At 42.4% G+C, this 27,178-nt stretch overlaps 1 protein-coding gene across 1 annotated transcript in view; it reads right to left on the bottom strand.

Annotated features, from left to right (window-relative positions):
* Window positions 1-27,178, bottom strand: part of AHRR (aryl hydrocarbon receptor repressor) — an 86,453-nt gene that overhangs the window by 51,690 nt on the left and 7,585 nt on the right. Inside the window, exons 2-3 of the mRNA XM_075415289.1 lie at window positions 17,902-17,973; window positions 10,606-10,787 (exon numbers count right to left, since the gene is read on the bottom strand). Of these exons, the coding sequence (XP_075271404.1) occupies window positions 10,606-10,787; window positions 17,902-17,963 (244 nt within the window). The 5' untranslated portion in view covers window positions 17,964-17,973. The remainder of the gene's footprint in view (window positions 1-10,605; window positions 10,788-17,901; window positions 17,974-27,178) is intronic.

Here is a 27,178-nt window from a genome sequence, read left to right as displayed (position 1 = left end):
CATTACTCAAAAAAAATAGGTACGGAAATTAGAGCCAGTCTCAGAATATGACACTCAACATAGTGTTGAACCAACAGGTTTCCTTGGTCTTCAAAGGTGACAGGAATTTGAGCTATTTTAGAATCCTCTTGTTCTTCCTAAATATAGGCTTATTCTGAAGTAAATCCTGCTTGTAAATCTGCTTCTACAAAACCTGTCTTGTTTGCAGGAAAACAGAAAGCCAACTATCAGAAGGAGGTCCATCCTCTTACAACGAGGCACAAAGAGGAGATATGGTCCTCTTCCAAGAGTCAGCAAAAGTCTCCCAAGGGTCAGAGAGATCTCCAGGCTATCCAAGAGGACATGTAGTGCAAAACAGCCTCAGATATTTGTTACATGGAATGAATGGTGTCCCCAGGAAACAAGGGAAAGAGAGAAAAGTGAAGCATTGGTATAAGCAGTATGCCACAACATTGCACAAGCATTGGTATAAGCAATCTGTCACAACACAATGGTCTCTCTGGCAATTAAAAATGTCAAAAAAATCTAGTCAAAATAATCCACTCCTTGAAAATGGGTAATATAGGGGAGAGTCAATGTGCAGCTGCTTCTCCAGAAATGAGTCCTGCCACATCTCAGGAATGAATATATGCAGATAGCCTGCTTCAAGTCTTGATGCTTGTACTAAAATTTCACTGCTGTAGTATTCTAGCACTTGATTAGATAATGACTTGCAGACAGTAGGTCTTCCTTCAAAGATTTACTTACATACCACTTACACAGCAGAACACTTTTTCCTCTTTTCAATTGCTATATTGTTATAAAGATGCTAAAATTATAGAGCAGCAGAGTAGAAAATGTTTCTTTCATGAACACTCCCTTTTTGGCTGAAACACAGAATGCTGTGGTAATTTGAATACGATGATGCAACACAGCCACAGGAATAACCTTACCTGTTACCCACTCAGACCATGAAGGTTCCTTCTCACTGCAAGTTGTTGAATATGCTGCCCTAAGAAACCTAAACAAGCTATGACTGTGGTCTGCAGCAACAGATACCCTAAAGACATTTTGTATATGTGTAAAGAGAAAAGTCCTTATTTCTCTCTCAATAAAGAAATCATTCAAGCATTCCATTTCAGAGGACAGCACTGGGAATGCTCTGAATCAGTAGAACATGTCTTTGAAAAACAAACTTGTAATTGTTAAACTGTTCAGATATGTTAGGGACTTCTTGACTCCAGGTATTAGCTTCAACCCTAGCTAAGCAGAGAATCACAACTGAAATCCTAGATTTATAACTCAAAGCACAGGTTTCATCAAAAACTAGAGGCTTGTTGATAATCTGAAAGCCTCTTATTATTTCCATAATGGAAATTAACATATAAATCAAACCAAGAAAAGATCAGTAGGAGTGAAGAAATGGAGTCAAGAAGCTGCAAGTCCATGATTGTTGATTTACACATTTTATCCTGTTCTCAATGTAGACTCTCTTACAATCTTTGTATGTATTTCAGATCTTTTATTATTTTACTTTTCCTGTATCTGTTCTAAATATGTCCATTACAAAGGATCTGGAGACAGTCCAAAGAAAGGACACAAAGATGATGAAGGGACTGGAGCACTTCTCCTATGCGGAGAGGCTGAGAGAGCTGGGACTGTTCAGCCTGGGTGTAAAGAAGAGGGAGCCAGGCTCTCAGTAGTGCCCAGTGACAGGACCAGGGGCAATGGGCACAAAGTGAAACACAAGAGGTTCTGTCTTACTGTCAGGAAACACCACTGACTGTGAGGGTGACTGAGCACTGGCACAGGTCACCCAGAGAGGTTGTGGAGTCTCCCACATCAGAGATATTCAAAAACCATCCGGACATGGTCCTGGGCAACTGGCTGAAGGTGGGCCTGCTTGAGCAGGGGGGTGAGAGCAGATGACCTCCAGAGGTCCCTTCCAACCTCAACCATTCTGTGATTCACTAAGGCTATGGTTTTAAATATAAGCGAAAGCTTCAGGCTACTGGAACCAGCTAACAAACGAAGAAAGAAATTCATTCTTTGCTCCTCTACCTCTCTCAAGTCTAATTTCTTAATTTTCTGTGTCACTGAAGTGACAGGCGTGTCACGTCAGAAACAGGTCTGCAAGCTATGTAGAGTGGACTGCAGCCTTAAATATTCAAATATTATGATAAATAATAGCTGTCCTTCCTCAGGACAGCCTAATCTAAAGAGTCTAATGAATGAACCTAAGGAATCCGAATCAAAGTAGTAAGAAGTCCATGTACGTTATTGAGCTATGAGATCAGTGGCCATAGATACAGTAGGAGGAGATGAAAGCTGAAACAGACTGCAAGTAATTGAGGATACTGAAAATCAGGCCAGCTGGAAGGAATCCTTTGTTGCTTTCTTCTTAAAAGGGATAAATCTGATTTCCATGAAAGATAAACTTCGGTGGGAATTGGATCACACCAAAAACATAAATGAGTAAAAGGAAATGACCCACTAATATAAATGCTAAATCAGAAGAAAGACAGAAACCACACAGTGTGTGCTATCCTGCCAGAAGTGGGAAAAAAAAAACCACATAAGAGAGATTTAATTGAAGGGGAGAAACAGGTTAGAAAGAGGCAAGTCAGCTTGGTGAAAGCCACCAGGAAATCCTGGACCTGATGGCTCTTCCAGCAGCAGTAATCCAAGGCACAGCAACGTGAAGACACCAGACCTAGAGAAGCGAGACTTCAGTACACCTGGAGAACTGGAAGAAAAAAATCTCAGAGGACAGGTATCCAAGGGAAGCAGGAGCTGGATGTTTTTTCAACAAAGCAATGTGTAGGGGATAAGTGTAAACTTATCTCAATGGCAGTGAAGGGTGGGAAATATACGAAAATACCATTTTAACAAAATCCTGAGTTCTTCAATGACTGGAAGCTCACAGAAAATAATTATTAAAATTAATAAAATAAAGCACAAGTGTATAAGAAGAAAAAAAGAAAATCCAATGCATAAAATAAGATGTAGGAAGAAAAGGAAAGTTATAAAAAGCATGCTGGAAGTCCTTTAATCGTACATGGCTGGGAAAAGAGCTTTCTGCTGCTCAGCAGAAGGGGAGCTACAGATAATGAAAAAAAAAGTGTAAGTGTTGCCTTTTTGCTTCCATCAGCTGGATCAGACATACACTGCCATTAAACACCAGCAATAAAGCTAACACGCTAGGTACTTGGATGAGTTAAATACTTGCAAGTTAGTTGCATCTGGTGAGAGTCATTGCAGCATATTCTGAGAATGAGCTGAAGCATACCCAGAGCTATTCGTTATTAGTCTATGATAAATCATGATAAAAAGGGGAGATTTTGAATGACTACAAGAGCAGAAACGTGGCACTTTTCTTTAGAAAGCATGGGAAGAGGAAACCAAAGAATAGTAGAACCACTAAGCTGAGCTTCAATCCCTAGAAAAATACTGAAGAAAAATACTAATCAACCTCTTTGTAAAGACTTAAAGGTAACAAAAAGCCAAGCAGAAATCAACAGATCTGCTAAGGATACGCTGCCATGTTACGCAAAATTAATTACCTTCTACAACTGGACATGTGGATGGAAAGAACAACAGATATACATCTTCATAACTTTTAAAAGGTTATTCCTACTGTTTCACAATGTTTTCGTAAGTAAACTGAAGACTCCTGTTGGAAGGGTGTCTAAGATTACTTAAGAGCCATAATCTGAGGAAAGTTATCTGTCATTTGCTGTAAAATGGAAGGATGCATTGCACATACCCGTGATTAATTTTGAAAAAAAGACAAAGGCAGAGCAACAAGAACAATAAAGAAAATATAGCCCTTGAGAAAAAAAAAGCAAAGGAGCAGGGGAGGGCTGTTTTGTCTAAAGAAGAAAAGACTGAGGGAAACACGGCACACCTTCATTGCTGTAAAAGCAGAGGTGCTACAAGAAAAGGGAATAAAGTGCTCTCTTCTACAGAAGGAGGGCTTAAACTGCAGTAGCAGAGATCCAGCTTGGATGTTGGGGATTGCCAAGGAAGGTGTGGAAGCACGCAGGTTACAGATTTACAAAAACTTTAGCTAAATGTCCCTCGGGTCTAGGCATAGTTGATTCTTCATTGAGGAAACTCCATTACAGGCCTGTTTCCTAAAATCTTAAATTCTGCTTGGAAGAAGGTGACATAACATTTGTGACAAGTTTCTCAGATTCTACTGCAATTCATTTTAAAAATCCACATATAACTTCAGTCTAAGGCAGGTCAAACAGCATGTCTCCATGCTTGACTGTCACTAATTTTTGAAAGATTTGGATTACAATTTTAAGAGACAATACACAGGAACCTTGAATATATTTATTCGCCAAGTTAAGCCAGGATTCTCTATATTCCTTATTTAGTCACCCATAAACTTATCAAATTTTCAGCTTTCAAGATGAAATGAAGTCTGGAGGAAAGTAAATACAGAAAAAGCACTGAAGTCTGAAAGTGAATAAACACAGAGAGACGGAATAATACTGCAAGGGAGGTTTTGTTGGGAAGACACTGGTTTCGTGTGTGCATGCAGGTCTCTGCATACGTGTACGTGTGTATAAACACAAAATGTACATTTGTGCATGCATAAAATGTCCAGATGAGAAAAATAACATAAGCTATTGAATTAAATTACTTTTTATCTAAATTATGTAATGAGGGATTTAAAATACCCCCACTTCTTGAATAATCAAAAAATTGATCCATATTAAGGTCTCTACATCTGCCAAGACTGTACTCAGCAACATTAGTTATCATTTATTAGGCATGCTCACGGCTAAAAAGATTAACATTAATGAGTGGTATGTTGAAGGAAAGTTTGAGTGGCCTACCGCTATGAGGTTAGTTACACTAACTGAAAGATGAAGAACTTTAAGCCCTAGTTGCAGCTGTATTGGTCTATACAAATTGTTGCATCTCTTCTCCTTATAGGTACTGGGAAGCTTAAGTTAGCTGTCTCTCAGATTCTGAGATACTGAAAGAACAAGGTGCTATTCTTTTTACATTGATTTACAAAATTACCACTTCTACTAGAAGGGAACAATTTAAACAATCAACAAAAGGGAGTCGCTTTTGAAGTGGAGCAAGACCACCATTTTTCCGCCAGTGGAAAAACTGAGAAATAAGAGGTGCTAGAGGATGTATTGTCAAGAGTGGTAAAGGAAGACAGACTACAATTATCCAAGGTGGAATATGGCCAAGACAGGGGCTCAGCAAGCTCAAGTGGTCACAGCCACCAAGTACCACCCCACTCCCACAGGAGCCCCACCCAAGGCAAATTTTGCTCAGGGCCAAACGACCGGCACAGCTTCCTGCAGCAGTTGATGTCTCTCAGTCGAAGCACTGTTCCAGATCTGTGCGGCTTTATACGAGAGATCTGATGAGATTGGAAGGTTACTGCCGCAAGCCATTTTGAAGTGCTTATCAGGAAAATGCAAAATGACTAAATGCATATAGCTTGGCGGGGAGTGGGACTATTAATAGAGCCACTGCCAACTGATAGCAGAGATAGGAAGACTGTAAACCAAGCAGACAGAAGAACTGCTCTGAAGCCAAAGGAAAACATTTCTAAGAATGAGAGAGGGAATCCACCATTGTGACTGTTAAACTGCACAGTACAAAAATCAATCTCAACAACCAGATCTAAATTTTAGAAAAGAACCAGGCCCTTGCTTAAACAACTTAACTAAGACGAACTGGCGTCTGCTTCAAGGTACTAACCTGTAATGGTCACCAAAGAGGGAAGAAGTGACTGATGAATATTCTCTATCCCCTTATAGCTAAATCTCTGCAAAATGATTTTCATACCTGAAATCAATATGGTGAAGTCACTCCGTGCCCTTTACTTGGCCGTTGATCTTTATAAATACAACATTTGTGCTACACGCTACAGAGTAGCAGAGTAGCTACTGAAAGGACACCTAGTGGTAACTAAATGAGTACATCTAGAAACCGCTGGGTCAGCTGAAGATGTATGATTATAATTGCCACAGGAATTACCGAATTGTTACGGGTTGAATCTGCAATGTCATATATGAACCTATGCATCAAAAAGCACTATTCATGGTTTTGAAAACATTGCAAATGGCATTCTTACAACCACTTTTTAAAAACATGGAATTTAAGCTTAGCTTACTTAAAACTCACAGAGCCGTATTGTAAACAAAAGATGCATATGCCTGTGTGTCATAGATTACAAATGTCAGTGTCCTGAATCCCCACTGCATCAGGTTTAGGAATATTAAATATCTGAACAGAACTCACTACAGATATGTTTTGTTTGATATTCAAGCCAAATTTCAGCTTGCTCGTCATCATCACCATCAGCTGGCAAGGGATGTCAAAAACAACAAGAAGGGCTTCTTCAACTACATCAGCAGCAAAAGGAAGGCTAGGGACAACGTGGGGCCGCTGCTGAATGAGGAGGGTGTCCTGGTGACGGAGGATGCGGAGAAGGCAGAGCTACTGAATGCCTTCTTTGCTTCAGTCTTCAGTGCTAAGACTGGCCCTCAGGAATCCCAGGCCCCGGAGGTAAGAGAAGAAGCCTACAGAGAGGACGACTTTCCCTTGGTCAAGGAGGACTGTGTGAGGGATCGCTTAAGCGATCTGGATGTCCACAAATCCCTGGGCCCCGATGGAATGCACCCACGAGTGCTGAGGGAGCTGGCAAATGTCATTGCTGAGCCACTCTCCATCATCTTTGAGAGGTCCTGGAGGACAGGAGAGGTGCCCGAGGACTGGAGAAAGGCCAATGTCACGCCAATCTTCAAAAAGGGCAAGAAGGAGGACCCAGGGAATTACAGGCCGGTCAGCCTCACCTCCATCCCGGGAAAGGTGATGGAGCAGCTTACCCTGGAAGTCATCAACAAGCAAGTGGAGGAAAAGAAGGTTATCAGGAGTAGTCAGCATGGATTCACCAAGGGGAAATCATGCCTGACCAATCTGATAGCTTTCTACGACGGCATAACTGGATGGGTAGATGAAGGGAGAGCCGTAGATGTTGTCTACCTTGACTTCAGCAAAGCTTTCGACACAGTCTCCCATAATATCCTCCTAGGGAAGCTCAGGAAGTATGGGCTGGATGAGTGGTCGGTGGGGTGGACTGAGAACTGGCTGAATGGCAGAGCTCAGAGGGTTGTCATCAGTGGCACTGAGTCTAGGTGGAGGCCGGTAACTAGTGGTGTCCCCCAGGGGTCAGTACTGGGCCCAGCCTTGTTCAACTTCTTCATCAACGACCTGGATGAAGAGTTAGAATGTACCCTCAGCAAGTTTGCTGATGACACCAAACTGGGAGGTGTGGTGGATACACCAGCAGGCTGTGCTGCCATTCAGCGTGACCTGGACAGGCTGGAGAGTTGGGCAGAGAGGAACATGATGAGGTTCAACAAAGGCAAATGCAGGGTCCTGCACCTGGGGAGGAACAACCCCATGCATCAGTACAGGCTTGGGGCAGACCTGCTGGAGAGCAGCTCTGCGGAGAGGGACCTGGGTGTCCTAGTGGATGACAGGTTGACCATGAGCCAGCAGTGTGCCCTGGCTGCCAAGAAGGCCAATGGGATCCTGGGGTGCATCAAGAGGAGTGTGGCCAGCAGGTCGAGGGAGGTTCTCCTTCCCCTCTACACTGCCCTGGTGAGGCCTCATCTGGAGTACTCTGTCCAGTTCTGGGCTCCCCAGTTCAAGAAAGATGAAGAGCTACTGGAGAGAGTCCAGCGGAGGGCTACAAGGATGATGAGGGGACTGGAACATCTGTCCTATGAGGAGAGGCTGAGGGAGCTGGGCTTGTTCAGCCTGAAGAAGAGAAGGCTGAGAGGGGACCTTATAAATGCCTACAAATATCTGAAGGGTGGGTGTCAGGAGGATGGGGCCAAACTCTTTTCAGTGGTGCCCAGTGACAGGACAAGGGGCAATGGGCACAAACTGAAGCACAGGAAGTTCCGTCTGAACATGAGGAAGAATTTCTTCCCTCTGAGGGTGACGGAGCACTGGAACAGGCTGCCCAGGGAGATTGTGGAGTCTTCTTCTCTGGAGATATTCAAGACCCGCCTGGACAAGGTCCTCTACAGCCTGCTGTAGGTGACCCTGCTTCGGCAGGAGGGTTGGACTAGATGACCCACAGAGGTCCCTTCCAACCCCTACCATTCTGTGATTCTGTGATTCTGTGATTCCTTGGGTCCTCCACTGCGCCCTTCTAACCTATCCTAAGCAATTCCTTCCCTTCTCATCCTTCTGTCCTCTGCAGACAAACATCTGAAGCATATACATTGCACATATTTGAGCTAATTTCACTCTTTTTTATTTTTTGTCCATCCAACTTTGTAGTCACTTCTTGCCTGTGTTTGTTCCACACCCCTTAATATGTACTAATGCCCTTGTGACCAGGAGATGCCCACAACAGAAAGCTGTATTCCAGATGGAGTCATGCTGGTCTCATGCAGAGGGGGATTATAACCTTCCTATGTAGTGAGATGCTGCCTCTGGGCAAACAGACCAAAATCCACACTTGGCTTTCTTGTTTATGTCAACATATCATATTACAAGCATAGAACAACTTGCTGACCACTGTCTCTCTTCGATTATTGTTTTTATGTTCTCTTTTCCAGGTTTCTCTCTTCTGTTGAACACCAGTTGCTTTGGATTAATTTTCCCTGAGTGAATTAGTACATATTTGCTAGGTCAGTTTTTCCAGATACATTTTATTTTATCCAATTTTATCACATCTCTGTATGCCACTGGCCTGTTCTCTGTCCTCACAGTGTTTATAGCAGCTCACAGCTTAGTACCATCCTTTGATTTAAAAAGCCACAAACAAGCCATTTCTGCTCTTCTGTCCTCTGTCATCACAACAAAGATCAAAACACTGGGATGGATATTTTTTGTTTGCTTTTTTTAGGTGGCTTCCAACCAAAGTTTTCGTTTTTAAAAAAATCAGATTCTGCCTTATTTCTCCACAACTACAAGGAAGTAGACCATGACGTGTCATGAAGCTGAGGCTACAGCTCCTGCTCTTACCCAGACTTCGGCACCCATTCCTCACCCAGCTGTGTTTCCACCACTCACCTCTCCTCCACTCCACCCTTTTGAAGCTCCAGCCTGCTCTCTTGTCTTAAAATGGCACACAGTTTCCTTCCTTTACTATAAACAATGCTTTCTGTAACCTTAGTTTCATGATGTAAACATTTAAAAATAAGAATGAAGGGAACACAAACTATGTGCTCAATTAGGCAATTTGGGGATTAAACTAAATGAAATCTCTCAAAACATGGAACATTTCAGAATAATGAAGTCTGGCTTTACTTGTTTTCCTTTTATCCCATCCCTTTAAAAAAAGGAGACAATGGATCTTGGAAACTCCGGCAGAAGAGCAGCAATAGAGGCAGCTGAAGACAGTTTATTGCTTGTGAATCCAAGAGAAATTAAATTAAAGCTCAGAGGAAGGGGCCGTAACACTCAGGTATGTGTTCACAGGGAAAGGGAGCCACTCTGTAAACCGCGGGATGCTGGAGGCTGGGCAGCCAGCTGCCCCAGTTGACACGGGAGGCTCCTGCTATCAGTAATGTCACCATCTGTAATGTGATGTCAGCTTGTAAAGTGCCCTGCAGTCTGCCAAAGCCTCTTCAAAATCTGGCATTTCCTTTATACTAAAATATATTTAAAAAAGCAAGAAACCAACCAACAGATGTCATTCTTCAGAATGATACAGAATGATACATTCATTTTGTATCAGCCAAAATAAAAAAATAGGGTTCCCTTGTACACACTGTGCATAATAAGGAATAGTAACAGGAAGCAGTAGTACAGAGCAGTAAAAGAAAAGCAATATCCATAAAAAAATCTCTGCAGTCCACCTATAAGTTTTGGTCAACTATACTCCTTCAAATCGGCTTTTTTTTTTCTCTTTTCAACAACTCTAGAGATGATTTTCATTGTTAAATCCCTAAACTGGATTTTGCTCTTGTGAACTCCTCAGCAACAGAAGAAACTAAAACTGTCTGCAAATTTAGAAGAATTCTTATTATGTGCATCTGAACGTGCCCATTTGGCTTTCGTTGTGCAGTGTGCCAGACAGCTACAAAAACAAAGCGCAGCCTACTATATCTTTAGTCAACACTTTAAACCTGAGATCTCACTTCTCCTGAAAGCAAGCGATCATTCTGGCCTTTCAGGCAAGCCCATTTCCTCTTGGCATACAGCAAACACAGGTAATACTGTCCTTGCTTGACTTCCATACCATATCCAAACAGACACTGCAAACACGCACGACAACAGCTCCAGAAAGGAAGTTCAAAGTATCTACAGGTATTACATCTGCCCCAAGCCTCTTTGCCACTTTTGGGATTTTACAGCCATATTTTTGCTTTTCCTAAAGCCTGCCGGGGAAGGATGGGGGTTATCCCACTATTTGGTGAAAAACACGCAAATGGCATAGGAGGAAATGCACGAAATTTCCAACTCAGCACCCCACGCACAAAATAAGTTCAACAGCAGATCTTTTTTTTTATTCCTTTATCAATACAATACTGCTTGTTAATTTTACTCAGGATTAGTACAAAGCAGCAATAAATTAGAGGGAGACTTTTAATGGGATATTGATAACTTAAAGAGGCCTACCTTGAAAGAAACTTTTGACTCGGAGATAGCTGACACTGAGGCGCAAGACGGACAGTTTGTCCAGCTTCGATATGATGTCAGGTGGAAAAGGCAGGAGGCTGGCCAGATGGTCCAGTTCCGCGTTCAGACGGTCCCTGTGTCTCTTCGAAGGATTCGATTTTTCATTCCCAACCGCAGGCCTTCTGTGGTGGAGAACACATTTTCGATTACCTGTTTTACCTCCAGACAGTACAACTGGAGACCGAGACACTGTCTGCAATTAGTTGATAACTGGCATATTTAACCTTGCTTCTATGAAAATCTTTAAAGTATCTACACCCTGCCAAAAAGAGATTTACCATTGCGCATTTGCCATTGTGCAAAGACATGGACTTTGGCCTCTCTTTTCACATCTGCCCAGTGGAAGAAAGATGAAGAACTGATACTCTCACTCAGGACCTTCTCACCTTAGGGGAATGGGCACTATCTTCATGTTTCAGTGAATACCAGGAAAAACGATTTCTTATCTATGTTGTACAAAGCAGGGTCAGAACAGCAGAGGAAAATTACTACAACTAATGCATGAACCTATTCAATGCCCACTGTATTAATTCAAAGCATCTTAGTGCCCTCCAATTAATGACTCAAAGTTTGCCTGTGAGTCAGGAGATAATTAAGAAAAGAGCCTGTCTTTAGATATTATTTTTAAAAGTATGGGAAGCAAGGTGAAGAGATGTTCTTTCCTCAAGCTTAAAAATCATCTGAACATTCTTACATTTGCCTTCCTATGTCAGTAAAAACGATTATAAGAATTTGGTTTCTCTCTTAAGAACATTGATGTTCCTCCCAAAATGTAAAGACTAATGTTACTCGGATTTCCAGGCCAAGCATTCCTATTCCATCCCCATTTCATGTCCCTCTCATGCAGTGAACAGGACTACATGCCTCCGAAAAGCTGTTGCGAAAATGCGTTAAGACGAAATGCATCACGAATGAGGAAGCTCAGTTTTGGGGTGTCCACTGATACTCTTCTCACAGAACATGTAAGATGCTGTTCTCAAGAGGGAGAAAAGGAAAAACTGGTGCTCTTGCACACAGTCATGGGAACCTGATTTCCAGCAGGACAGCAAGGAATGGTCAGTGCTGAAGGACAGACTTGCCAATTAAGCAACAAGACCTGAGTGGTAAGTCTGAGAAGGTGGTTAGCTCCAGCAGACAGCCATTGCTGGACCCAGCAGTTGTCAAGCAAGCTATCCAGGAATGAGCCACAGGCCACGGGAGCCGTAAACTGCACGGATTCATGATCTCAGAGGCAGTACAGCTGCCCAGCGGTGTAGCTGAGCCAGCATCGCCCAGGGGACTGAGTGCTGTGTCTGCTGGTCCTCCACTTGCTCTTGTAATGCCCATGTTCAAGTGCTTACTGCAGCATATCACCACATTCCTCCTGAGGCACTTTCTCCAGAATAAGAGACATTGAGAGAAAAATCAAGGCGGAAAGAGGGAAAAGTACTCAAGAATGAGAAATGGTAGGCAAGGAAAATACAGGTGTGCCAGCAATTTCCACTTTCACCTAAGAGCAAGGATCATAACCTTATGTAGCTTAGCTGATGCTCCAGTGGAGAATCAGAATAAAACTAATTATCTGTAGCACTTTACCACTGCATTTCCACACTGCACACATTTACTGTATTTTTCAATCATAATTTTGATTTTGAGTATTAGCATTTCACAAGGTGGTTAAAGGGTTAAATTATAACATACTTGGAGTGTTCCCTTCTTATAAGTGTAATCTTAACTTACTGTAACTGTAGTTAGGAGAAAAATGTTGCGTTTAGGAATTATTTTTTTAAAAAATCAATGTTTTGTGCATGTGATTGCTGACTTTGCTGCTAATTGAAAATCTCCTAAATCAAACCAGGTATGAAAAATTCATTGCTACTTTTACGAGTCTTCAGTTCGCTTTAACAGAACAACATTGATGGACAGAACAAATGAAAAACTGTTTGAGGTAGGTGTCAGTGAAAACATATAATTTCTGCTTTTTCATTCAAAATTACCAAAACTGGCCCTTCAATAATAAGACGAGTTGCTTTCAAAGACATGGGGAAGATTTTGTTGACTGGGATGAATAAATAACTTTCTTCTATTAGAAAGAGCAAATGTGCAACAAATAATGCAATCAACAAAGAAGGAATACTCTTTTTTTTTACTTTTCCAGAGTTAGCTGTTTTTCAAAAAAAGGTGTACATATTGGGTACTAATTTGGGGGGAGGAAACTCTGAAGCTCATCCATTCTTACTATGACACCAAAAGGATGTCTGACCCATGGAGAGCAGTAATTCTGTGGGAATATAACCTATAGTTCAGTAGAAGCTAAAGAACATCAGCTTTTATTAATTGCTCTTTGTATCTGACAACTGAGCTGAAGCAAGGAAGCAATTTAGGGTGGAAAAAATTAATTCCCATAAAGAAAATCGAACTGATGAGTTCAAGGGGTAAAAATTGTCAAGACTAACACGGAATAGAAATGGAAATTGTTCAAGCCTATTTACCATGTAAAATAGTGACTGCTCTATGCCAGCGAGGTAGGGCTTCAGCAAATACGTGGACTGCATTTGTACTGAGTGTAAAGATGGAGTTCCTGGAGATTGCAAGGAATGGTGTAAAAAGCCTACAGGAGAAAGTTCAGGACAGAGTCTTCCTGAAAACTCAAGGAAATGATTCAGTAAGGGAGTGAATCCAAACAAACAGGGGCTTGATGTAAATGGTAATCAGGTGCCAAGTGGATGCGATTTAAAACAATGCAAGTTCCATGGAAAGGCTAGCTTAGCTATCCATAAACAGAAAAGGGCAGGCAGGGAAATTCTTCAATGCGCTGTTTTGAAGCAAATGGAAATTCTAGCCCTTATTTTGAGCTGAAAGTAGATGGTGCTTGTTACGTCTGCCTTAAAACAGGGATTCTCAAACCGTGTAAATCAGGTCTGAACAGAGACATAGCACTCACTCTACGATATCTCTTTTACTCTACTACAGTAAAGTAGCACCTGTAATTAAAACAATAAAGCTGGCATTCCCTTCTTTGCGTTGTTAAACCGTCCCAATTCTGCTCTGCAGTAACAAGCCCTTGTACCTGTACAGGACCCGTATCACCAGCTCCTGTTTGGTGGGAGCTGAGTGTGGGAGCTGGCGCAGAGAACATTTTCTGTTTTGGTGGTACGCAAGGCATTGAGTCATTTGCGCTTTCACGATTCAGAGTGCCCATGACACACAGACCAACCGACTGCCACTAGAGTAAACCAGTTTGGCGAGCCCGCCGAGGAATTTCCTGCAGCTACAGCTCTGCCTGCTGATGGCCACCCTCTGAGGGAGCCCTACACAGTGAATGAAAAGCAAACCGTGAGTAAGTTTTTCAAGTGTGCTGAAGTGTTCAACCAGCAGATGACTGAAACAGAAAAATCTAATCATTTACTACGATAGCAAGCTTTCAGTAAGAAGGGAAAGGGAAGAGAAGAGACCATGAGATGCAACAGATAGGGTGAGTGCAAAGTAACAGCGAGATGGTTATCACCAACGTGCTGACCGGCGGGCGCTGAGCTGTGCGTGGGCATTGCACAGGTATCCCCGCAGAGCTGAGTTCCGCTGCCAGCTGTAGGTGTGTAGATGCTCACCATCTCCTACGAGCGAAAAGGACCACCTGAGAGCAAGCTGCGCAAAGGAAAGGGGGCCCTTTGCCACCTTCTACCTCTTCTGGGTCTTCGCAGTGAGGAAAGGAGAAAGCAGAACTGACGGTCAAGAAGACATCACGCTGGCAGAGCAGAGGAGAGGTAGGACAGTGTGATACCAAGTAAGAGGAAGGGCTACGCCACAGAGGGCCCTAAAACGAGAACCAGGAAGTAGGAGAGAGCTGCACCTCCTGAGGTCTCTGTTTACCCTGGCACTGGCACAGTTCTGGCTGAAGTGGGCAGTCTGGAGGAGTTATAGGTACAGTCAGAGCTGGGGCAGCTGTAGCTTGCCTTTAGACAGCTGTAAAACATTACAAGAAACGTTTTGTGGAGGGAGAGAGTTTTACAAGATGCCAGGGCTTGAGACAAAGAAGTGGCTGAAGCTCTCAAATGGTGACTGTCCTGAAGTGTTGCCTTAGCACTGCTAGTGTAAGTAATAATTTCAGCACAGCGATTTTAGTCTGAGGTTAAAAACAAGATCTGTTTAGTTTTCACATGCTTGAATTACCAGTAAAATGTTAGCTTTCCACAGGAAACAAACACTTGGTAAAAAACATTTCCTTTAGTCAAAACTCTGGTTCTCTGGCTGCAAAACATATCTGATGGTAATCTTTCAATCAGTCTGAGCTCCAGGTGTTTGAACTGGTTCCATAAAACCCAAAATTCTTTCATGTAGACCACATTTGATGGGGCTTGTTTGGAAGCTTTCCAGGGAAAAAGGAGGACAGCTAGGGTTTTTTATTTATTTACATGTGTAAAAGTAGAACTTGAACCCCGTCTATTGTCTGAAGAATGACACCCTAAAGAAGATGGTCTCTCCTAGTTCTATGTAGAGAAAAAGACTGAAACATATTAGGTCTTCCTGGTAAAACAAGTTTTCCCACACATTCTTCCCCAGTCTTGTGGGTCTCTGTGTTCTCCAATGGAGCTTCTTCATACATTTTCATCACTATTCTGTGAAACTACCTCAGAATAGAATTTCTGTGCCTGAAAACCCATCGACATCCTGAATTAAAAGCCAGCCGAAGGGTCATCACCTGGCTTGACAGCCTAAGCATAAAAATCTGATGGAGAGGCAAGGAGTTGGCCTCGGGATGCACTGAATATGGGCAGGCACAAATATCCCAGTTGTTCTGCAAAGGGGAAAACTGCTCCTCTGTCCTCTGAATCCTGGCCTTCAAAAGGACTAATCCATTAATCCCTACAGAAATACAAGTATCCTGCTCAGACTAGCACCCGAGCTCACTTATTCTTTTGTCAAAAGAAAGTTAAATTTCTAGAGGCTATTAGTGGATTCATTATTAGGACTAGAAAAAGAATTCCCATCAACTGTTTTCCTGTGAAAAATTAGGTTTTTCAGCTGAACAAATACCACTCCCAGAACAGGTGACAGCATCTACCATGGTTCATTATCGGAATGACAGAGGGGGAAGTAGAAAAAGGCCATAGAGAAAAATGTGCTGTGCTATCAAACAAGATAGAAAAGGTTGTAACAGAAATAGTATGACATGGATCAAAATCATGATTAAATATACTGTTCAATGTCTACCCCTCTAAATTCAAGATAAATGCTTTGACGCAGCATAACAGTAAGGATACCCTGGAGTCCTGAACTGTCAGTAAGGTCTGCACGACTGAAGGACAGAGACCATGAAAGGAGCTCCGTCAGCCAGTCGGTCTTGGGCCTTCAGAGTTAGGAAGTCCCCGAGTGAGGGAATGAGCACAGGAAAGGCTCTACCAGAGACCAAGCCCACAAACAGACAAGGTTTGAGGAAGAGACCAGTGTTGCTAGGAACTGAGAAATCATCCTCAGCAAGCGATAAGTAACCAACCACAGAAAACAGAGGACTGTCTCCAGTGGGGGAACTCAATAGTCTGATAATCCAAAGCATATGATTCCTTCTATTTTAACCAAAGGCAAGTCTCTTGATCAAAATTGTTTATGTCCTGGTTGGATAAGCTCATGCTTAGGTATCTGTACTGGAATCTCATAGCAAATCTATTTTCAAGTAGCATTACTGATGATGGCTCACAAGGTGAGAACTTGGCTCCGTCCAGTTCAGTGAGAATTTGCTCTGATTTTGTTGAAGCCAGAACTTCATAAAAAGCTCCTGAGGACATTTACATTTTTTGTTAACAAGTATTCTTAGCCATTGCATTTATCTAGAAGTCATCTCTGAGAGAAGTTCTTCTAGCTAGTACATATGCTCCAAACATGAAGCTTAATGTCTGTCAAAGCAACTGCAACTCTCCTTTTCTCACAAAAGCTATGATTCATAAACAGTTCTGCACAGAGGTAATTTCATGTACTGGAGCAGTTCCATACCTCATGCAGTGACAGAGTTAAATATCCACATCCATACTTGAACAGCAGTGCAGAAATATTACATACATTTTGGATTTAATACTCAGGTTTTGCAGCAAGAATAATTTTCTTCTGTCATTATCTTTGTCTATTGAAATTGTCACCTATGATGTATTTTACAGTAAAAGAAATCATTTTTTAAGTGGGAAAAAGTGGTTCATTTGTGAAAACTCTCCAAAATCCAAACAAAATCAACAGATTTCACTCAAACATTCTGAGAAACTCCCCTTTGACTTCAGACCAATATATACAATTTTAAGCCAAGTGGGTTATTTTTAGCAGTTCTGAACAACTGAAAATAGGGAAATCTATTTTAGTTACCTTCTCATCCTTAAATTGTCTGTGAAGGCCACCAGTGCTAGCTTATAATTTTAACACAGTGAAAAATGTGTGTTTCATAACCATGTAATCAAGTGCAACACAGAAGATATGGGATGATTATCCTAAAAAGCTTCATTTCACAGCGTGGTTTATGGCATCTGGAAATCTTTTTACATTTGAGTGATAGCAAACTTTTTCCCCTCCCATTTCAAGCATCTTGTAGTAACAACTCCCCATTGCTTTTTTTCTTTTTCTGCTTTGCATTCACACATACAATTCCTTTCCCCTTTTCCTCCTAATGAAAGTGATTTCATAGTAAATAGCGGTTTGAAAATGATGTGCTCTTTATGCAAAAAGTGAGTCACCAGTCTGCTTTTTCAGTTGGCTGAACTGACCCACTTTCCAGGCTCGCACATGTTGGACCTAGCGATGCCCCAAGCAAGACTGAGCCAAGGAAGGGGGAAGGGGGGAGTGCAGTGTCAGCGCACTGGTGCAGCTCGACACACCGCTTCCCAAAAGGCTCCTTGAACAGGCGGCAGTGGCAGCCACCCCTCTGGTCCATCGCCCAGCTGACATTTAGCCCCCCCAGTATCTTCTGCTTGTGAAAAAGCGCTGTCCCTCTCCACTCGTCATGGCAGCACACTGCGGTACGCACCACAACCACCACTGGCCTCCTCCTGGGGCACTCAGCGATGCGTAAGGACGGTTTGACCCATGCTCAGGCATCCTTTCTAGAGCCTGTCTTAACCATGAAGAGCCAGACTCCCGACCAGGGGTTTCTCGCTGCAGAGAAAGAGGTGGTTAGGTCTATCCTGCGTCGGCAGACTGCAGGAGGGACTCGCTCCTTCCACCTCGTTTCTAGCATGTACATTCAGAGGGAGATGCCTCCTGATGAATATGATACTTAACTGTTTCTGAATGGGTTTCCTCCTTTTCCTCCCAGCATATAGGCATTCCCCCGGAGGTATCATTGTTTTGATGCTGAAAAACAAAAGGAACAGGTTTCTTAGTGTAGAGGTTTCTGTCTTTCATACCGCTGTACAAAATGACAGCACCGAGAAAGCTCAACCAAAGAAAATGTTTGTTCCTGGAGTGTGGCATTCAACGACACTAAAAAGCACAGTGGCATTAGTTAAGATAGAAGCTTAAGGCTTATTCCAATTTCCTACGTTAATATTATTAGAATATTGATGTTTATATTCAACTGTCATTTTTTCAAATTAAGCATACTATACGCAGTATAAAAATGGGTATAAAATACATCCTGTTTACTTGATATCCAAAATTAATTTTTTTTCCTTCTAGGCTCAATTTTAAATTCAGCTAAACAAATAAATAAGAATTAACAACACTACCCATCATCTTCTGCAGGGAGGATTTCACAGCTTTTTAAATACACAGGAGTGTTGCCTTCCCTTACTGACACTGTGATAAGTAGGATGCAATTATTCAAATCAGCATTTTTCCAGGTCCTCACATCCTCATTTTTAAAGACTGAAAGTATATCTGTCGGCAGCTCAAGAAGTGACACACAGTGTTGTGGTTAGTGCTAGGACCCAATGTAGTGCTTATGGAGGTGACAATTTTCAGACAAAATTAAACCTTATTATCTCTCTGTTTGAGCACGTTAGCCTTGGAGATATTGTAAGCTCTGCATTCAGGCTGTTTAAACCTTCTGGACATTAGCCAGTTATCAAAGTCTCTTGATTTTGTGTCTGAAAGAGTATTTCAGTCTTGCTGCATGCTGTTCAACAGTGGGTACGTGCTGCCTGAGAGGTTACTGTATCTCAAGAGTATTTGCTGCTTTGTGTAATACTTAAGAGGACCTTCTATGTCACTGAATCAAATCCCAAGATATTGAAGACACCTATATCATGTAATGCAAATCATAAACTTACTGAACTTCATTTAAAACTGTTTAGAGGAGCTTTGCTTTTCATTGAAAGACAGCTTTCTGATAACTAGAAACCTTTTGCTTTCCAACTTAAATTTGTTCATGGTCATTTTATGCCCATTTGTTCTTCTGCCAACATTGTCTTTTAGTTTAAATAGCTCTTCCTCCTCCGTTGTGTTTACTCATTGGCGTATTTTTAAATATCAGCCACATCTTCAGTCAGCCTTCATTTTTCTACTCTAGGACAACCCAAACTCTTTTATTGCCCTCTCATGTTACAAACACTTTATTCTTCTCATCATCTTTGGAGCCTTTATTGTCTAATTTCAATCAATCTGTCTCATGGGTAAACATAATCATGCGCCGTACATTAAGTAAAGTCTACAAGTATTTCATACATACATATACATATTTATTGACAAACCATTATTTATTTATTGGAATTATCTCCTGTGATATTTGTGTGACTGCATTTTCCTTTTTCATAGCCATTATCAAATTCACAGCTCACAGTCATCCTGTGGTCACCTAATATGCACAGTTCTCTGTCTTTATGTACAACTTACAACAAATAAATGTACAATTGATGGAGGAAATATAACTTTTAGTGCCCAAGTGCCTGGCCATCCCACTCACACAATTAACCTCCAGTTCATTTTTGTTGTGTGAGAATTGTATCTTCTTCTGTATTGATGGTGCAAGCAACTAAGTTTATTGGTACACTCCCGGTTTTGCATGGAATTGCTTGGTAAAAATATGATCGTCTCCAAACTGATAGCTGAGGAACTCTCCTTGTACTTTCCCTCCTGATCAGTCATTTTGCTTTTAGCACGTGTTGTTGATCCAGTTCCGTAGTTTGGAAAATCAGTTATGGTATCAATGGAAAGCTATCAGGTTACTTTGTCAAAATCTAAATCTACGTTCCATTTTTATTCCATTACAGAACTAACCACAGCCATTAATGGTTCCTTCCCTGAAAATTCATTCTAAAATGATGCGTAGTATAGAGATCAGACAAACAGGTCAGTAGCTGATGGTGGAAACACCAGCCATTCTCCAATCAGTGTGGTGTCAGGTATAGAGTTCTTCCAGAAATATACAGACCAGTTCTTCTCACTATTACTGGGACAATTTCATGTGAAATTAGATGGATGAACTGCTTGGCCAAAGTCTATGGGGATAAGACACGGTGCAACAAATACTGCTCCAGGTTAAGCAAATTTGTTTCTCCCACAGCCTTCTTGCCACCTTCAAAGACCTTGTCAGGTAAGGCTAGTCTACAAGCTCTTTTTTTGCAAGAGTCTGCCAGTTTTTAAGATTTCATCTACCCTGACGGGTTGTCTGCTCCAGTGTGAAGTTGAAATGGTGTGAAGATGCTGAAAGAATTGCTGCAGTTTCTTGTGAGACCTTACATTAAAAGGTATTTTCTTTATATTGCAATACTATTGTGTTCTGAGTCCTTCCTGTCCAAAATGTAATTCTATGACTCATAGTTTGTGTTTCAGAACAGTGTCACATGCTAGACTTCCCTTCTCTTGCCTTCATGAGCAAAATTACAAGGAGGAGAAAGACTTGGACAGCATAATTCAACAGAAAACTGAAAGTTAAAGAGTTCATTCGGTTTCCCAAAAGGACCACCTTGTTTTAAAACCCATTCTGGTTCAGTTGATGAATATGTAACAGAAAACAGAAATAAATTAAAAGACCTCAGCATTCAAACAACTGAAAACCAGGAAATAAACAGCAAACAATATGAGCTAGAATTTATGAAGTGCAAAACGTTGCTTAAGAAAGATAAAGGCCCAAAGGAAAATTCACAAGTTGCAGCACTGAAGAGAAAAGATAGTATGCTTTTTAGAACAATATTATGAACAAAAGAAGTCTAAAAAAGTGTGTACAGTGCTTATTAGATGGAGATAGCTGTATGTTAGAACTGCACAGACAGCAAGAGTGCTCAACAGATTTATTTCAGGTCTCTGAAAAGAAGGAGAATCATGCAATTGCATCAAATGAGAATAAAACATGCACTCCTCAGGCTTTCTACAGGAACTTTCTACAGAATGAGGACAAGGGGTTACCACAGCAACATCGTATGAAGTACTGCCTCAGCAGCTGAACACCAACATCCTAGGTATGCGTACAACCAAGAGGTGCTTCTGCTACTACCACTAATGCCAACAGTGCTATGCAAATAAAATGAGTTTCAGAATGAATGTACAGGAATAAAAATGAAGTCAGAAGGCTCCCAGCTAGTGATTCTAAAAATATGGCTGAAAACAGCACTTCAAGTTGTTGAGCTGCACAGAACCATAGACCAAGAAAACGTTTCTTCTGAAAGCTGAAGGGCATGTATTCATGGCCCTGCCTGGACCATGCCCTCGTTGATCATTTGTGAGCTCTCCTCTCCACTGCTGGGACAGAACAGCCATCTCCACTGCTGCAGGAGGCTGAGGGCTCCTTCCCCTACCAGCCCACCAGCCTCGTACGTGAGTAACAGGAAGAAGTTGGGGGGCCAGCACTGGGCTGCCCAAGACAATCATGCTCTTGCCTTTCACTTTCCTTTCTCTTTCTCCTTCTCCCTGTAACACTTGAGAGTCCTCACGTGCTCTGCCCCTGTTTGAGGGAGGACAAAGATGAACCCAAAGCTGCAGCCTTCCACCCCTCCAGCAGCAGGAGAGGGGGCTCACAGGCTTGAGGAGCTGCAGGAGGAGGATAGCTAGGACTGAAAAGAACAGAATTGCTGGGAAAGGGCAGATGTGGGCTTCGATCGTTCACTTTCTTATGTCAGACGCTTTTAATCGCTGCTGACATTAGGTCATAATGAATCTCTGAACACTGGGGAAATCCAAAGGACTGAAAGACAGCTGCTCTATGACAGTCTTCAGAGCAGGGAAACATAATGATCCAGCTAACCACCGGATGGTGAGACTGACATCCATCCCAAGCAAAATACCAGAAAAGTTGGTAATAAAGATGAATGACATCACTTAGCAGAATCCTATGGCATATCATGCTCTTTGGAGTGGAACTAGCTTACTGAGAAGTTATCACCTCTAGCTGATAATGGAATTCCCTTCTGTTAGTAAATCATTCAACTTCGCAGCACAACATTCTGATTTTAAAAAGCTACCATGAAGCATTATAGAGCACAGTTTCAGTAAGTACAGAATTTTTCAAGTGACAGATCCAAAAGAAAAAGAGGAGTAATTCTTGAGAAACCCCTGCTAAGTAGAAAGGTTTCTATAAAGATCTTGCAGGCATCAAGGTTCAATACAAAGCCATTGGTGATAACACTTGCGAAGTTATACGGATTTAGAAGGGTGGTAAATAACGCTGAAGATGCAGCAAAACAGAGCGATCTGGAGTGCCCGGCAGGCTGTTTCTGTTTATTCACAATGCATTTTAATACCGCCAAATGCAAACACTCGCATCTCAGAACAGGGAATGCACGTCAGTGCTACTGAATAGCGACTGCATCCTGAAATGCCAGTGATTCTTGAAAGGAATTAGGGATCAAAGTGAAAAAAAAATACAATCCATACCCTGAGCTCCCAGGGAGGATCTGCCGCAAAGGCAGCTAATGCGGTTGCTGACCCAAGTGAAGTGATTTTACCTCTGTTTGCAGATATGAGATATGACGAGAGTGATGCTGGAACAGAACGTACAGTTCCCACGTAAGTGTTTTTTCAAATAATGTTAGGAATCGGAAGGGGCAAGGAAAGAAGTTAAAAAAAATGCTCACAGGCTGAAGAAACTGCCTTGCAGAGAAAAAAGAAATAAGTGACTTGAGTAAAGTGAAATACTTTCATGGGGAAGATATGGGTGCTGAATTATTTTAATCTGAAACATAGCAAGAACTTAGAAAGTGAAGCTGAAGCCAGATACTCCAAATAAGAAACAAGGCATTAATCTGTAACATTGTGAGTATTTAAACACTGGTGCAAGCTACAAGGGATTTAAGGGATCCTGCTGTCTTGAAATCAGTTAGCTGTCTCTCTGTAATGTACACTTTACCCTAACAGGAGGCATGCTTAAATTAAATACAAGCAGTTGGGCTGGATGCAGGTATACTCAGAAAAAAAAAACTGGTAGCTTTGATAGCTATAGGAGATCAAATTACATTATCCAATGATCTCTCCTTTCAATAAGTTTTATGAATCATTTCCCACCCGAATGTGATCACATACCACACATTCAATGCCTGAACTGCACCAAGGGGCTGTGCAGACCGCAGCTCCGAAGCGGCGCAGGTTTCGCACAGGCAGCCTGGGCATAAGGAAGCTGTGTTCTCACTCCGCTGCACTGCAGGACCGCGGCGCAGCGTCACTGGCAAAGCGAGAAGGGGATGGTGCTGGAGTATGGCTCAGGGTTCGGCAGGATTGTGTGCTGCTTCTGCCCGGGGAGGCAGCGGCTGGACTTCCACTCGTGATGGCTAACCAGTGGAACAGAAATCTACCTGCCTGCTGTCACTAAATTAATTGTGATTAGCACGTTTCTGCCACACGCTTTGCTTCTGATGAACAGTCATGTTTTAGGAGAAAATATGATAACGGCTTTGGACGTATCATCTTCGCAAATAGCTTGCAATACTGTGTCTAGAAGCAGCCACACTTCAAGAGAAACTGGAGCAAAGAGTCACAAAAATGATTAAAGGCTGAGAAAACAAGTCCTGCAGTCAGAGTCCAGGAGCACAAACTGTTTGGGTTATCATGAAGAACTGCAACAGAGAACTTCCTCACAAGAAGTAACTACATTAAGTAAGAAACAAACATTCCGTGACAGAGATCAAGCTAATTCTAGCAAGATCCAATTTCCAGAATTTGAGGCTAATTAAATTCAAACTAGAAATAAATAAGGATACCTATTAAAATAATTTACGCAGGACTGTAGAGGACTCTCTATCACTGAGCATTTTTTTTAATCAAGACTTTTTTTCTTAGCAAAACTATTAGACCTGTGTGGCGAAGGATTTGTTTAAGGATGTCTGACCGTCCATGAGATCAAAACAAGATTACAGTGGCTCTTTCTGCCCTAAAATTTACTTTTCAGCCTCCATCTTCTCTCCAGTGAAAAAGGAAGAAGGTTAATTCACAGACCTGAAGAGCTGTTAGAAATGTTAGCTGACTAATGAAAACGTATATAATGCTTGACTTACTGAGGGTGTTCTGCAAGTACCAAGGAGCATATGCTGAGCTTACAGCACATCTAAGGTGGTCCAACATGGCATATACAAAATCTCTCTTTAACTTCCTTGAAAGAAAATAGGTACGAATTTGGCTATGTCTGGAGCTTCTGAGAAAAAATCCAGTTCGCGTGTGCTCAGGAGACTTATTGTGGTCTGACAGTTATCTATAATTTCTGCCTGAGCTGAGCACACGTCATCCCCTTCATTCCTCCTACAGGCATCCGCACTATACGTATGCAGCCCCCTGCGCTTTACGTGCCTCCCCTCGGAGCCGCAGAGGCAGAGCCAGGCTTTCCCTCGCGCTGTTCCTCGCCGTCCTGGTGTGCTCTCCCTGCTCCAGCCGCTGCAGCCCAGAAACAAGGGACTCCAAATATAAGGCATGGGAATAACGGATCGGCCATGGGAAGGACTGGGAGGCAGACTGGGATGAGGCAGGCAGGAGACAGAAGCAGACTGTTCGCGGTCCTGAGCCTCAGCATCCCTAAGACCTGCAGACAGACGCTGTGCTTCGTAACACTGCAGAAGGGGACCACTGGGAAGCACTGCTTTTGAATTATCATTAGGACTTCAAAGCAACCACCCAAAATTCGGGATTTTTGCCAGAAATTAGGTGGCCTGCATCTACCTACTGCCCAGATCTCCTTCAGGCTCCTTTGCCATCGCTGCCTGCGTTACGGGCAGAAGGCAGAGCACGCAGAGCCAGACCCCCGCCCCGCTCAGAGAGCTGAGGGGAGGAAGCGAGGGCTGTGCGGGGGCAGCAGGAACGAGGGCTGCGTGACGCCAGTGACATCAGAGGCGTCAGCCCCTGTTTTCTGGGAGCTGTGGTCTGATTTGTACAAGTGACGAGCGCTCAGTGCCGCAGCCGAAGGCACCCAGAACCGCTCTCTGAACGAACACACACCAAAGGCTGCGTCTTCTGAAAAATCACCCCCTGAGTGCCCAGCATTGAGTAAATGGGAATACATCTTTCAGACGTATCTCTACTAATAAGACCATATGTCTCAGCAGTATAATAAAGTTTAATTCAGCGCTGGTTTTGATGTACTTAGAGTCACAATTATCACAGAATAGTCTGTGACAAAAATAATAGCACTGTGCACAGGGTTTGAACAGTGCACAGTACAGAGCTGGGACCACAAGGTGAAGGAGGATAATAAAAAAAAAAATACGTAATTTCTATTTCTAGTATATGAGATCGAGTTTAGTGCCTGCCCACATAGGTGAGGAATTCACGTTTCATCTTTAACTCCCGGGTTTCCTAATTTGCAAGCGTCTGACTTCGAAATATGGCAGCCCTTTGCTACAGGGTGGGTGTGCAGCTACACTCTTCAGGAATCTTCAGCAGAACAATAATTTCAGTCACTATTCTTCCCTCACAAACAAGTTCATTTGGGGACTAAATTATCTCATCAGCCATCCTTTATTTGTTTATATAAGAAAGCCCAAAATTAAGTTCAAGGAGAATTTTTTTGAGCTTCGAGGATGTAAATAACTTTTTTTAAAAGCTTACATCCAGGGTTTGGTGGTTTTTTTTAAATTAAGCTGTTTTTAGAACTTCCAACATGTGCACTGTGTCACTTCAGGAAGGATACGGACCATAGCACATACAAAACCACACAAGAAAGTCAGATTGGTCATATGTCTGTACAATCCTTTCTAGTCAGTGGAGTGACATCTCTTACTGCCAGGCTTGACTTTGGTCCTCCGTTGTGTTTGCCACAGACCATCTGAGAAGAATGCCGGGTTGCGGCTGCAGCTGGACTGCCCTTTCCATAACAAGGTGTGAGCAGCGACGAAAAGTTTGGCTGCAGCTGGGGGATTTAAGATATTGTCTGAATCACATGGATTATTTGAAGATTAACAAGACACGCAATCTCACATAGCAATCTTGCCCTCAGTAGGGACATTACTGCAGCGTGTTTCACCTTTAAACTCTCAGGAACATAATATCTTTGAGATCTCTGTCCCTGTGTTATGTTTGCTGGAATCTACCTAACAGGTCAAGATAAGTAACTTCTGGAGACTGAAAAGCAGACACTGTGAAAGCATAAGCATCATTTCCATAGCAAATTTGACTAAACACAGTAAGATAGGACAATGAAATATTTCTGCCATTGATGTGTAGTGTAGCAGGGCCTTAGTTCAGCTGCGTTCAACCTATAGCTAGTCCAGGTTCTGGGAGCAGCTTTACGCTGGCAACACAGGGCTCAGTAGAGGCTAACAACTCGGGTATGTTTATCAAGTGTATATATAACTTTTCAGATAGGTTCTGCACAGATTTAGCTCTCTGCTGTCATGATAAGGCTGCTAGAGCTAATCAGTTTGTAAAGTTTGTCTAGTTCATTAGCTTGTCTACACTACTCTGCAACTGTGAGGGATAAATGCCCTTAGATAAAAAGGATAACTACCACTTCGAATGGGTTGTGTCACTTTTTTCACAAGACACATGTGGCCCTGCACTGGCTGCTTTTTGCCTTGTTTTATCCTCACGCCCCACTCCCTTGCTCCGCCACAAGGTGGTCCATGTTCCCGCACCCATAAACCGCTGTGATGGGGTGGACTAGACATCACACTTTGAGTCACAGAACCAGCCACAGGTTGCAAATGCAACTATGAACTACGAAGCTATGCCAGTCCTCCAAACCCTCTTGTAAGTTCACCAGCATTCCCAGTGTTGCTCTCCCAGTCACCTAAGTTTTAACACCCTGCTTGTCAATTCATCAAGCTTTGATTGTCTGGGGTTTGGGGTTCTCTTTGAAATACTAGAAAAATGATCTTTGAGAAGACTATTTATCATCCTGCATCCACCACGCCAAACAAGAAGCATGGTGCAATTTTGGAGCAAATGCTATCAGCGTGATGAGAAACCCTGAGGTACACAAAAGGAGGCTACGGATAGATCAGAGGACTGAACCGCTGAGACAGAAAAAGAGAAACACTAGGAACCATTTTCAGGAGTTTTCTACCATAAAGCCAAAACGGAACTAACTTAAACGGAATTTTTCTCAGGAAAGGATTGTTTATCAAAATCAGGGAGACTTTCCACAGTAGCCAGTAAGCTGGTGATCCCCGCCTGCGAATGGGCCAAGATCCGGTTCCAAGTCTTT

Source organism: Opisthocomus hoazin, chromosome 3, assembly GCF_030867145.1.
Source record: "Opisthocomus hoazin isolate bOpiHoa1 chromosome 3, bOpiHoa1.hap1, whole genome shotgun sequence".
Taxonomy (NCBI): domain Eukaryota; kingdom Metazoa; phylum Chordata; class Aves; order Opisthocomiformes; family Opisthocomidae; genus Opisthocomus; species Opisthocomus hoazin.
The sequence above is the reverse complement of the archived record's forward strand: the minus strand, read 5'-3'. Positions and strand labels throughout refer to the sequence as shown.